This window comes from Pezoporus wallicus, unplaced genomic scaffold (genome assembly GCF_028554395.1).
Source record: "Pezoporus wallicus isolate ANWC-B61680 ecotype Strahan unplaced genomic scaffold, APGP_CSIRO_Pwel_v1 contig_6923, whole genome shotgun sequence".
NCBI lineage: Eukaryota > Metazoa > Chordata > Aves > Psittaciformes > Psittacidae > Pezoporus > Pezoporus wallicus.
In genome coordinates this window covers 1,193,018-1,207,767 of record NW_026637289.1, presented here as the reverse complement: position 1 = coordinate 1,207,767, position 14,750 = coordinate 1,193,018, and the positions used below count along the sequence as shown (strand labels likewise).

At 39.3% G+C, this 14,750-nt stretch overlaps 1 protein-coding gene across 9 annotated transcripts in view; it reads right to left on the bottom strand.

Annotated features, from left to right (window-relative positions):
* Window positions 1-14,750, bottom strand: part of LIN28B (lin-28 homolog B) — a 100,241-nt gene that overhangs the window by 71,880 nt on the left and 13,611 nt on the right. For 4 of the 9 annotated variants that reach the window (XM_057404678.1, XM_057404673.1, XM_057404676.1 and 1 more), the window contains one exon: window positions 11,148-11,335. In XM_057404678.1, the coding sequence (XP_057260661.1) occupies window positions 11,148-11,335 (188 nt within the window). Of the gene's footprint in view, window positions 1-11,147; window positions 11,336-11,771; window positions 12,144-12,304; window positions 12,640-14,750 lie in introns of those variants that run through there. The other 5 variants (XM_057404679.1, XM_057404674.1, XM_057404681.1 and 2 more) reach the window with 4 other exon arrangements.

The following is a 14,750-nucleotide window of genomic DNA, read 5'->3' as shown; positions in this document are numbered from 1 at the left end:
AGTCTAATCTTAATCCATTTACAGTTATCACCAATTAAAGAAATTATCATCCAAGGAAGAAGTACTACCGATGTGAAACAGATTCACAATACTCCCATAAGCATGGAAAGAGCTATCACTTTCCAATAAACTATTAATAATTGTCAGTAAAAAAGAAACTACTGTATTATAAAAATGAAATAATCTGCCATTTAGAAAAATATGTAATTGCTTAATGAAAATAAATTAATGAAGATTAATGTAAAAATTCTTTGGAGAAACTGAATCCACCAGTTACATTATGAAACATAAAAAAGATTGTGTTGCTCAGAGCAGCCTGCAGATTAATTTTGAGAAGTATCTACTGTCATGCAAATATATTAGTCATTAAATGCAAAGACCTCATATCAAATGAAAAATGTATTTTTATTTTTTACAAAAATCATTGCTAATTTCTACTGAAGACAAACATAAGCATAGATCAAATTTAAAGGAACCTTCACAACCAGTGTTTTGAATTTAAATAATTTTAAACATTTTAAGTAATTTTTAAGCATTTGATCAGATTTTTGAATGTTTAGAACTTTTTGTTTTGTTTAACTCTTGAGGAAGAGAAGGTATTGTTAAGAGGAAAATCTGTCAGCCTACTTTCTTAGTGTAGATAACAGACTATAGACCAGGAGAATTAAGCACTCCTTCATGAAAAATGTGGTATTTACTGCTGCATTAAGTGTTTGCAAAGGCATGAATTAACACAGTTAGACTAAGCAAAGATTTTATCTTCAGATGTACACTTCTGCTTGATAATCTTGAATATGATTTTTATCTTGACAACACACCTTGACAATCGTTTGCTCTTTCATCATCTACAGTTCAATCCCACAGTCCTCTCTCTGTCACTAGTCCTTTAATGTCAACGGTGACATGCAGAGTTTCCTGTAAAGAAACTCTTAGTTTCTGGTATCGTTTATTCATGCATACATTTCACATCCAGATCAACTGCCTTACAAGTAATGTCTATCTTTAACAATTATCACTAATTCACATTTAACATCCAGATCAATTGCCTTACAAGTAATGTCTACCTTTAACAATTATCACTAATTCCTGAAGCCAATTAAAAACACTTAAAAAATTATTTTACTTTTATCTTTGTTTCTACGTCGCCATAGTTTCTAAACCAGAATTGCACACAATGAACAGGATGCCTTGCTGAATGTCCTGCTAATTAAAATCAGTGTGCATGCTAAAGCCCCAGATCCTTCTACAAGAAACCATACTTTCCTTACAGTGTAGCTTCCACCCTGCATTTCCCATCCATTAACCAATTTTTGCAAAACATGCTACCTGAAAACATTAAATAGATGCGATTTTGATTCATACAGAACAGCTATTACAAATGTAACATGCTTTCTTTAATTAACACACACACTAAAATCCCCCAAAACAAACAATGAAGCAAACACAGCAGGTTTGGCACAGCCAAATGAGAATTTAATCACTAGTGGAGGACTATTAGGCACTATGGCAAAATGGAAACTTTCTGACTGACTGCCATTTACAAATATTTGATGACCATATTATGCCTCCAAATCTGTAACTGTCCACAGCCTCCTGCCTGGACAGAGCATTCAGCTACTTCTCCCTCACCATGAATCAGTGCTCTCTCTTGTATCTGGGTAGACTCTACATCCCTTAGGCTGGGAACAAGATCCTGAGGGACTCTGCCAGGAGGATTCTGAACCTTCACCTTATGAACACAGATACACAATACTGCAGTTACAAAGTTTTTCAGAAGTTTTTCCAATACCTACAACATCCCACTGCTCCCACCAGAAATCAAAGGACCTGCACAGGTGGCCCCAACTGTCTCTGGGTTACTGAATAGCTGTTTAAGATCCCAAGGGGCTTTCACCGCAAGGGTGAACTTCCTTCCCCATCAACAGAACCTGCCTGCACTATGGTGATGGGTCTTGCTCCCATTAGGAGCATTTTACATACTACTTCCACCATTCTCTATTCCTGTGAGGAAAAGATTTAGGATTGAGCAATTTTTCAACACAGAGATGAAAAACCCCACAACATTATCAGCCCAAGAGAGCTTTGCATTGAAGCAGTCTGGCAGATTAGTGATCAGGTGAATTTAGGTAAGACATTAAATATTATACATTCACAGTACCAAAAAAGTAGCATATGGTGAAAAGTATATACAAGTAACATAAGTGCCAAGTGTTAAGTTGTATAAATTTAACTTTTAATTAAGCAGCACCAACCCAAATCCAAGTTTACTACCCTAAGATTTAAGCACTGTACAGGGAACAAATCAGACCACAGTAAGACCCACAAGTTTTGGAGGGCAAAAAGGACACTTACACACTTACAAAACCAAAAGGATGTAAACTACATTCTTCCAGTAAAAGCATTCATACAAGAGACTTAAAATCCACTCTTAATGTTGAGTTTTTTGAATAAGTTTCACAGGTCAGTGGGACTACTTCACATGAGAAGACTGAACAGAATTTGTCCCATCAGGTCTGTAATATCCATAAGAAAACAAAAGAGATGTCATGGTTTTGTTACATCACGGATGAGCTTTTGTTGAAACAATTCTCAAATTTCCATTCACTTAATGTACTATTGTTTTAGTATTTAGGGGAGAGGGTAGCAAAGAGGTTTCTGAATAGTTTTTAATCTTATTCCACTTTAGTGTCAACAATGGCTAATTCTCAAGATGGCCAATCTACATAGAATCATAGAATAGTTAGGGTTGGAAAGGACCTTAAGATCATCTAGTTCCAACCCCCCTACCATGGGCAGGGACACCTCACACTAAACCATGTCACTCAAGGCTCTGTCCAGCTTGGCCTTGAACACCGCCAAGGATGGAGCATTCACAACTTCTTTGGGCAACCTGTTCCAGTGCCTCACCACCCTCACAGAAAAGAACTTCTTCCTTATATCTAATCTAAACTTCCTATGTTTTAGGCCAGGTAATTAAACAGGGTAAGATAGCAATATAAACCAGTTAATTACAGGGAGTTGTTGGGAGTCTAATCCAAAGTCTACAGAAGTCATCTTGGGTCTATTAGGTACATTCTATATTAAAACATTTTTATATATTTTTCTATTTCAAATATAACAAGTCTAAGAATATTCAGAAATTACTACACATGGTCAGTGGAGGCTTTTTAAAACCCATATTTTCACTAAAATTGTATTATTACAAATACTAGCTTGCAAAACCCAACTGTAAAATGAAATAAAACATTTTAAAAATAGCACAAGTACACTGTTAAGAGATTTTAAAGACACCTGTACTGTGAAAAAATACAAGCTTATGCTTATTCTAGTCTGCTTGAAGTACACAATGTACAATGAATGTAATAATGGCATAAGTGTTTTCTGACAGAGCATCGTAAAAATCTGTAGTAGTCATGGAATGTTACTTTGATTTTGTAGACAAATTCATACACTACAAATATTAGTATAGCTATTCACTCTGATTATATAGCTATTCACTCTGTTCTTACTTGTTAAACAATGTTACAGGTGAAAATACTAATCTATGATGCTAACAAAAACAATCCAAATATTTCATTCTCCCTCCTTCCAAAAAATATAATTCTACACTAGATTAGAACTTTTGAATAGAAAGTATATGTGTGATTTTTCTTGCCTCCTGCACTGGTAATCTAACACAGATATTCTACACACGTCAGATAAACAACTTTTTGATGTATTGATGAATTTAGTTTTCAAAGTTGTATGTCTGGAATAATGAAGGAGCTATACCTTTCAGATTATCAACTACTTTCACTAAGCTTTCACCTATCTGCTAAAAAAGATATATCGAAATAATTCTGGAAGTACCCTGTAAATATACTTATTTTTGTTCTGAAGAAGAAACACACGTAATTGTGGTGAAAAGTCATCGCTTTGTTTTGTTCTGTAAGTAGTGCTGTATTAAAACTGCAATTCAGTATATTTCAATGCTACAGCTTAATTGTAATCAATAAAACAAGAAAGATAAACATGTAAGATTGAACTGAAAGATTCCTGTAACATTCCAAGGAAAATTCAGATGCTTGTACTCATCCCAAAATACCCACAAGTACCTTTTTTCTTTAAAAGTCAGTAACACTGTGGTCATCTCTCTGTCCTCAGCTGAAGGTTAACACCAGTATTCTGCTATTTTGCACCAGAGGAGACTGCAGTTTCATTCACTTTCTGTAAGGTCTCTTTCCTCCTATACCTTCTCCTCGTCCTGGCAGCTGCTTGTTTGCATCTTTGTCTGCCCTTCCATGGTGCCAATACTGCCCACCCTTGATCTGTGGGGATTTTGGGGTTCCTCCATATGAAAAATGGTAAAAATCAGATACAAAAGCCAAAATTTCCCCAAGCTGAGTTTGCCATGCAACTTCACAAGCAGTTCTGCTAACCCAACAGGGGGAGTGCTATAAAAGCTGTTGAAGCTTACTTAAGCAGCAGCACTGCTGCCAAAAGTAAAAGTAAAATCACAGCCATATAACTCCCACCACGAAGGGTGGATGTAGGAGTTTCAACCTCCACCTGTTCACCACACTGCTACTGCAAAGCCAACTCAGCTGCTGGCATAGCAGCTGCTGACCTGCTGCATGCTACAGCTTTGCATGTTAGTTAAAAATCAAAATCAGTGGCAGTTTTCCTTAATACAGTGGACTATAAAGCTTGTGGCAGTTTCCACAGCTGCTCTGCAAGCAGCTGAGCCATCTCGAGAGAGAGGATCTGGAATTCCCTGTAGCCATCTCCTATGGAGTTAACACACACACTCCACACACCCCCATTTTAAGTCAGCCACAATAATCTGAGAAAAAGACTGGACACCAGTTTCTGCAACTAAATATGCTTGAGCAAGCAGAAGCACTTCCCTGCCTTCCATGCCAAAGTGTTTACTGATATTCTGCTGATGAAAAAGGAATTTAAGGATTCACTGCTTTCACCAGTGATAGCCAGCAAGCAAAAGCTATTCCAGACTTGTCCTGAGTAACTACCTCAGCTAAGTGTCTTAATAACATAATGTTTTTTTAACAGTCACAATAACTTTCAGCTAATTTAACAAAAGCGGGGAAAAGCACCCTTAAATACAGGAATGAAAAATGTAACCATATGTTATTTGTTTGTATTTGTTTAAGAAACCTGAAATGGGCTTTACCCCTGGCTTCTAGGTTCCTAGGATCTTACTTAAATTATATGTCCACTTTTATACACTTCTGTAGAAATTGATGGGCCTAATTTTACTCCTGTTGATAGTGGGGAAAGATGACAAGCCTTTACTGACATGGGTTTTTAAGGAAGATTAATGAAACAGTATTTACGTGGGAGTCTATTTTGTAAAGGGTCTAAAACAAAACTCTGGATCGCTCTAGATGTATTTACAATCCTCAGTAATGTAGCTGCATACCAGAGCAAGCAACAATAACGTTTTCCTCCATTTGACAATTCACTTCCTTTTAGCTTTGGTTCATGTATCTGCTTTGATATCTTATGTTTGTGCCCCAGACAAAATATCCTCTTCCTTCCAGTATCCCAACCCCTGTGCACAACTTCCTCAGGCTTGGGGAAAAGGAGGATAGCATGCTCTGGAAAGGGTATACTTACTGCTCTGCCAAAGAGGGAAACCTCCCTTAAGACAAAGAAGTCCTATTGCTGGCCTCCATCTCTGGGCAGCTTGTAATTTTTGCTTGTCAACATTTAGTGTTCAAACCTCCTCAGCAAAATCTGATCTGATTCAGCACCATTTAGGTTTAATGGGACTTGCCATTCAGTTAAATACTGTGTAAGCATACTGATAAAAATGCACTCTAATGTCCGGTTTAGAAGTAAATACATGAAACCTAGAAAGTACTTCTACAGATGGCAGCTCCATAACCTAAATAACAAGTTACAAGTTACTTCACTCAACCATCTTAAACCATCAAGCTCTCAGTGAAGTATTTTGCCATCTGTGTCCAGCGTCCATAGGTAGCACTTGAAATGTAGGACTTGGCCTAATGAGTAGCCTAAATAAATAAATAAATAAATAAAGGTAATTCCAAACAAGGCTGTACTGCTCTATACCACAAATTCATTGTCCCCATAATTTAAAAGTCAATTTTCTCTGTATGCTCCAAGACAGCTTGTGAGTGCCAAAGCTTGGGTCCGGATCTCCAACAGTTACCCATTACAGATTCTACACGTGTTGAGGCTGCTGAGCACTTTGACACCCACATCTTTATTGTAGGTCTGATCTCTGACATACTTGCTCACTGCAGACACAAATTTACTCCCCATTTGCTTCCTTCCTCAGCTTCCCTCTCTAAATCCTGCTAGACCTTTTTGTGTTGATTAGGACTGGGCTTGCCTGGTCCCCTGCAGAAGTCAGATGACAAGTTTACAACTGCATACTCTGCATGAGGACATCTATACTTCAAATGGGTATTGCTATGTGGTATTTAACAATAAGGAGGAAGATAATATTGATCCCACTTGCTTGCCCAAGAACTTCCAGTTATCCTGAGCAATGAAGTAGCTTTTTACAGGCTCCTAATAATGCAGAAATGGAAAATATAGGCTAGAAGAATGAATTCATCCTTGCAAAAGCACAGGATCACGTCACAACATGAGAAAGTCAGCATTGCGTATCATGCCATGTCCAACTTTATCGTAGAAAAAGTAGTTCAACTGTAGCTAAAGTACCAAGAACTTAGAGAATAGGCATCTGATTTTATCTCAAAAAGAATGGTTGGTGAAATTAAAGGAATACTTCAGATGCTCCTTAAATGTTTAATTTTCCATTTATTCTTTGGTTTACTATCATAGTTGAAGACTCCCCTCCTCTGGTATAGGTACTTGCAACAAGAAGAGCAAAATTTGTAACATAAAAAAATTATAGTGCAGTGCAGAAGAACTCAGTGAAATTAAAAAAGGCTCTTTTCCGTTTTTATTAAATTTTGTAATAACAGTAACTTGCAGCAACAGTGAGAAAGTTCAGATAAAAGTGAAAAATTTCAAACCAACCATGTTCCTTTTAATGAGAAAAATAAAGTACACCAACTCCTGCGTGCTGCTCCTCCCTTCCTTCCTCTCCCCACCTCATAAAAGAGAATCCCAAAGAAGGACCACATTTAAGGTCCCAGTTCAGAAATCCTGTATCAATCCCCTTAATGTGCTAAGAATTTTGGACTACAGAGCCAGGTCACAACAGACATCTCACTGAACAATTCATCTCGTTCTGAAAGACCACATTACTCGGAAACATTATGTAAAATTATAACCTTTCATATTCACAAACATGTATTTAACTATATCTGTTTATATCTGGCACCTTTCATTATCATCTTTAACATCTGGGATTCACACTATGCAAAGGAAAACAGACACGGTCATCTAACTTAGTGTGCAAAAAAGAATGCACAGCATTTTTACCTTACTGCCAGCACCCAAAACAGTTGTGCATATAGTTGTGTGCACAATTTTAAACATGTAAATAACATTTTAATAAACTTCACCCTTTTCTCTGATTTCATGAATGCTTGAGCTGTTCTTAGCAGCGAAGACCTTTCTTCATGTGCACCACGAATGTTTTCACTTGTTCAACCCTCCAGTCTGTTTTATCCTTTGACAGACCTTTTTCTAAAACTTAACAAGAGTTGCACACACATAACTGTGCAGAATAAAAGCAAGCTATATTATTCATTCCATTCTAACTTTTTGTAAGTCCAAATGACAATACTGAGCCAAATTCAGTAAGGTGCACATTCCTTGGATTTAACAGTGTTAAAAATGACTAACACGGCTACTCTTCATTTTTTTGTAAAAAACCCACAGTGGACTGGGTACATTGCTGCATTGGATATGGCTTGTCTTCAAAAAAAACTTAAATAGTTTTCAGGACTTGCAATTTTATATGACACTGAATGACTCGAGCACTTGACTTAAAGATATAAGAATAAAGCTAAACAGGAGAAGAGTGTAGATGTTTGTAAGTGTACCCTATTTACATTGTACACACGCAGATGCACATATATAATGATTTCTACCTTAATGCATTTAGCTCTTGGTACGTTATTACCAGAAGGGTAACAACAAACAACCTGAAGGTACTTCAGAAGATCAATGAAAATGGTGAGTCCTGAAGAAAGGACTTAAAAGGCAAGAGTTAAAAACTCAAATACTGCAGCTACTTCATGAACAGAACTTTCACTGGGTGAAGGGAAAGAGAAGTTCAAACAAAAGCACTGTCCTCTAAAAATATATCAATTTATACAACTAGTGAAGCACTGACTTTAGAAAAACATGTCTGTAATCTGCACACAACAAAGGGGGAACTCCAAGAGGAAAGCAAAATTATTTATTGCAAACTTTAAAGTGTAGGTATAATCAATTTAAACTATTGCAGGAATTTTGACTCATAGCAAGACCTCATAAACTAGGCATAACCTCACCAAGAAGAAGTAAGATAAAGAAGTAAAAATATTGTTGCAGGGTTTAAACTAGCTTTGACAGGACTTGAACTAAATGAAAGTTTTTTTCCTCTGTTTAGACTGTCTGATTCTACAAAATTATACTAGTAGTTACAATCATTGCAGAATGAATGAATGGATGCAACACTATGTGCACACACTTAACTAGATTGTGAAGTGTTTTCAAAGCAGTTTTGAACACCAATATTTTGTTTCAACAGAGGAATAAACTAATATCAAAAAGGCTTTTTCACATGCCTAAATTTTTCAAATTAATTAAACTAATAGGAATAGGGTCAAATCACTGTTTGGGCAACAGAGTCTCCTGTACAGGGAGCACTGTTAAATAACATCACCGATTTAAAGACATTTTTATGCTCTGGCTGCTACTGTTACCACTGGTCAGGTAGTCAGCTAACAGAAAGCATTCTATGCAGTAAGATAAATTACCTAAAATGTACTCTGAAATAGATACTGCTTCTCTCCATTAAAGTACTGCTTTTGACAGATGGAAAGAAGATTCATGTCACCATGAAGTTTACATATATCCCAGATTTCATCAGAAAGAAAAAGGTGAGAAACTTTCTTTCTTGTAAGAGCTATCCGCTGCAGAATACTAGTAACTCAGTGAGACGTATCTCTGAGTAATACTTAAAATTACTGAGGCTCACAGTTCATGTACATTGAAACACGCTGGTTTTTACTGCATTTTACACTGTGGCATAGAGTCTGGTCTGAGAAACCTAAAGATACTGATAAACTGTAGATTATTAAACTGCAGACAAACATGTCTAACATTTCCTTCTTGTTCCTTCCTTAAGGGTCACAACTAAATAGTGACTTCCAAATTTAATACATACTTTTTTTTTATTACTTGCTATGACTACCTTCCATTATGGAACAGCACATCTTGTCTAGTATTACTTAAATGTATTCCATTATCATGCAGTTCAACACTTCTCTATTTCCACAGCTCTCAGGATATTTGTTTCCAAATGTGTTTTTTTTATTAACATTGCTATGCTTCAAATGTTTGCCTTCTATTATTTCAGGAACAAAAAGAATGACTTGTATTAACACAAAATTAGATTAGGAAAAAGGTTTGTTATCTGTAAATTTATAGAACTGTGAACAGCAATTTCACGACTTAAGAATGTACAAAGAAGGTAAGAAAGGGGGAAAAACTGAAGGAAGACTGCTCTTTCTTTGATAAGTATTTCATTCATTCAGTTCCGAGAAGAAAAAGCAGCAGCGAAGAGGGGGCATCTCATATGCCAGTATAAAACAGTGTAGGAATTCAGTAAGTTCACTACTGGTTTCTATACCGTGTACATAATTCCAAATTCAAGCAACTAATATTGATGTGCAGTCCCTTAGGCACAGGGTACATGTAAGGCACCAAGATCTGAAACCCACTTCACCAGCACAAGGAGCAAGGCAGCATGCAACAGCAGTAGCATTATTTCTAAATTTCAGTCACCTTTTTATTAACCTAATAAAATGTGTATTCTTTCAAAAAGCCTGATGACAGTTACCACAAAACAAGGCTGGACCATCAAATGGAACACTGAAAGGGAATCACTATATAATCATGGAACATGCCCCCCCCCCCATCATTGCAAACGTCATAGAAAATGGACAAGCACGTAAAGAGTTAAGATGCCTTTTTGCCTTCCTAACATGGCCCTAGCCAAACCCAAAATGGTCTCTTTACCTGACACCGCTCTGCTCTGATCACAGAGAAGATGGGTGAAATTCAACATAGCATTGTTACAACTGGAGACTAAACAGAAGGACCAGGGAAGGTCTACACATGCTCCTGCTCCACAAACCACAGTACAGACATTGGGAAGGGTTCCCTTAACTTTATCATTTTGTACATATCTTGCATCTGAAACTCCACTTCATGAAGGCATCCATACCAGCTTCCACATTCAAAATACAAACACCGTTAATGTGCTTAAAAATAAAACCAATGGCCACACACCCCTTCTGTCCCCAACAGCTTTACAAAAACACTGCTTTTGGTCTGATTCCTGAATTGTTACACTTTTTTTTTTCCTCTATAAAGGAGTATTTAAAAATCAACCAACCAAAGCACATGCACGCTTCAGTGTATCACCACAGGGACACTCTCAGATCTGAATTACTGCAAAATTACAGTGTAATTATGTCTGAATTTCACTAACTAATCTCAGATGATCTTTTAACAAGTAATTCGAGGTTTACAAGAAAAGCATTTAAAATTGTATTCAAATGTTATCTGAATGAAACCCTACATTTATTTATCCTTTTCCAAGCTTAATTTTAATCAGTTTCCACAGAAAGGCATATCTGCTCCTGATCAGGCTGGTGACAAATTATAAACTTAGTAAAAAAAAATTAATAATTGTGTGGCCTTTGAAACAAAAAGCTTGAAACAAGAAGGAGAAGCTTCTAACCAAGGAGGAAAATATGAAGAACTAACATTATCCCGTTGCACAAACCTCCAGCCACAGAGACTAAAACACAAGCTAACAACCTTATTTACTCAAATTGCCCGCTGCCAACAAAACTACTATCTAAGGCAATTACAGATGTACCTAAATACCTAGGAAAAACAGGTTACATCTCTGCATGTGAAACTGGAGTCCCACTGAGCTCAACCAAATGTGGCAGGCTGAGATGGAAGACAAAAATGGGTCTTACTTGGTGTACAAAGACATCAACTGGAGACTCCAAGGGGCTTCCCTCTCGGTTGCTCATGGAGATGAACCCAAATCCCATTCTCACATTGAACCATTTGCAGTGGCCGGTTCCGTGCAAAACCTGGGATTCCTCCTCTTCTTCCTGCTCCGGCAACTTCCCGGGCTCGTCTCCACCTTTACTCGCCCCTGCTGAGGAAGAGGGGGAAAGGCGCGGGGTAGGAGAGGTGGGGAGGGAGAAGGAGGGGAGCAAGTGAGAAGGGGGTAGAAAGACAAGGACCGGGGGGGGGACAAGATGCAAAGCGAAGAGTTAAATTCTGGTAACATGCTTTTGCCACTGTATGAAGGAGTTACTAGAGAAGAAAGGGGGGGGGGGGGGAAGAGCGAACAAAACAAAATCAAAAAAGCGAAAATAGTTCCTTTTTTCCTAAATCCTGAAATAAACAACCTTCTCCCCAAAAATACTTAAAAAAAAAAAAAAAATCACCGGAGGCTACAGAGAGGAAACACTGCATACGGAGGCTCTCCTTCTCTTTGCCCAGGGCAGCCCGCGTTTCTGTACATACGTGTATTTTTCCATTTAACTCTATCTTTCAGTCACATAACAGCACGGAACGCGATACTTTACTTGAATATTGCTGGTTTAAGACCGATCCCATTTCTCAACAGAAATTCTCAGCCCAATTAGTCTCTCCTCGCAAGGCGCAGGACCGGGTGGGCGAGGGGGGAGGTCGGCCGAGGAGGGGTGGAGGAGACAGAATAAGCAAAATTGGGTAGATTGCACAACTGGTTATTGCACATGCAGCGCCGAAACCACTATTTTCCAACGTGGATCCATCCCTCCTTGGAATAAACTTTCGATTCAACTTGGGACAGGTGTACGGCCGTTTTCTCATCCCACCACTGCAACTGTGCTTAATCAAACAGGAACAATTCAAACAATAGCCCCCTGAAAGCTTTTCAAGTTGTGAATCGGTGTGGGCGGTACGGAACAGTTTCTGAGCGGGGTAACAATGGAGCTGGAGAAAGCCCCCTTGCGCGAGCTGCTAAAAAAGGGTAATGCAGAGTCGGGTTAAAAGGGGGAAGGGGGGGGGTAGGAAGAGGGAGAGAGAGAGCGAGAGAGCGAAAATCATAGTAAAACAATAGAAAAAGAAAATTAACCTTCGGCCATGTTGCCCCACGGGCCCTCTGCTCCAAACTCGTGAGATGAAAACTTTCCCTGTGGATCGAAGTGGTCTTCTGCATTAATCTAACATCCTGATTTTGAACGATCGCAAATTTAGCTCGCATGGTCTAATGTGCTTTCCCTCTTTTGATTTTTCCCCTTCTCTCTCGCTCCGTTTCTGGCCCCCTGCGCACACGTGACTCGCTCAATTACATGCTTTCTTGCTACTAATTTCACATCGGATCCTTAAGGGGTTGGCAGGAGGCAGGAGCAGCCAATCGCCATTTCAACGAGGCTGACACACCGAAATAATTTATGAATGAACAAGAAATTTCTAACGCGCCTTCCCCCCCCCCCCCCTTTTCGACAGCTAATCTGCACGCGTCCGTACGGGAAACCGAGATGACGTATAACCGTGGGGTTTCTGCTCTCCCGTGCGCGCACAAATACGTAGGAAGCGCCCTGGGAACAGTGCACACCCGCAGGGGCGGGCGGCCAGGGGGGCTGGGCGGGCGGGCATACACAAGGATGCAAGGCGCCGACGGACGAGGTACACGCGTGTGCGCAGACGTGCGCTGAAGTACGCGGGGAGGCGGCTGTGGTGCGCATCATTTATCCCACATTTAAATCAAAAGCGCGCCTGAAAGGCGGAATCACCTTAATATGGCCCAGAAAGCGCGGAGGTTTGGCGTTTCAAACCATTTCTGGAGGGGGATGGGGCGAGGAATTGTACTTCACAGGTTTCTCCGCCATCTCTTTCCGGGGGAGGGGATGTGATTAATGACTTCCTAAATAAGAACCCAGCTTTCAAGCCTAGTATTGGAGTGAACCTCTATCAGCAGCGAGGAGAGGACTGATAGAAAATGATTTGCTAGAGAGGAGGAAGGCGAAAAAAAAAACGGAGGAAGAAGACAAAGAGGGGAGAATAGTGCTGACTGGGGATTGCTGGTTTAAGTATTCACTGCCAGCGGGAAGGGGGATCCAACTCGGATAAGCAGCGTGTGCCACGGGACGGGCTTGGTAACCGCCCCCGTTACCACGGCGCTGCCCCTCGGCTCGCCCCAGTACCGGGTGCCGGCCCCCAGCACGCCCTCGCTAGTGCTGCTCTTCGGCCAAACGCTTGTTTTAAAAAGTATTTTCAGAAACGTAAAAAAAACACAACCAAACAAAAAACCCCAACTAAGCCCTAATTAGGTGAGATTCCGTTTTATTTTTCATTTTCCCTATCTCCTTAGGTGTAAAGGTACGGATAAAGGCATGAAAACATCACATTTGCCTCTTCTGTCCTCACCGCCACCTCCTCGCATGTAACCTCACTTTACATCCAGTATAGTATAACCTTTAAACGTTGCCCAAACCTTGTTAAAACCTGGGTTCAATTCTTTCTTATTAAAATCTCTCCCTACCCCGGCACCCTCTCTTATCCCAAGGACACACACAAACAAAAGCCAAAGCCCAAACGGATCCGCGAAGAACCTGAGCACAAGGGGCTATGCATTTGCAAGGCACTTGCTGTTGTTTGGGAAGTGGCGTCCATGAGTCTGCCCAATTACGGGGGACGCCTTGGCCCCCCAGGGCCTGTTTACTCCTTTTGTTGCCTTTCGGGAAAGCGTAAATTCCCCTGCCAGCCCCTCACTCCTGTGTGAAACACCCAGGTGCTCAGCCTGACTGTTTTCTAGGAAGAAAAGAGAGTGTGCAAAAGCGTAGGAATATGACCAGCCTGGCAAGTGAAGCAGAAGCTTTAAATCCTGAAATTCCTTTGCAGTCTTCAACCGTAAATTTCCTATAGGTTATTTCAACAGTGGAGGTCGACTTCCTACACTGACCTGCCTTACCCATTCGTGCAACACACCACTTCTTTTTGCTTGTAACCTCACTCCCCCCCTCGACAATAGCGATTATTTTACAATATTAAATCACCAGTAATTTTATATGCTTGAATCTTATGACCGGGACGACATCTAATATATAATAAATGTACGAGATTTTAACACGCGTGAAAACTCAGCTATGAACAACAAAGGTTACCGGAAGAAAATAAATAATAATAATGGGAAAAAAAAAAAGTTTACACCACTTATTTGAAGTGCCCAAGGCTACATTTCTTGTAGCAGAATGGCACATTTATTAAACACAAGCTCTCTCTGCCCCTTCCCTCCCAATAGACAGAAAGCAGTCTGGTTTATACCGTTTTAAGTCTTCGGGTTGTTTTTGTTTTTTGTTTGTTTGTTTGTTTTCTCAGATTGAGTTATTTTACCGACATTTAGTATATAAATTCTTTAGAGGCAAGAATACTGGTTAAGCAGATACAAACGAGCTGCTTAAGTTTATTAAATGAACTAAATGTCTTGTAAGCAAATTTATGTTAAAACAAAATTCAGTATATGTTCTTTGATGAATAAATGAAAGACTACAAACTGCGTACATAAATGAATGTAAAGA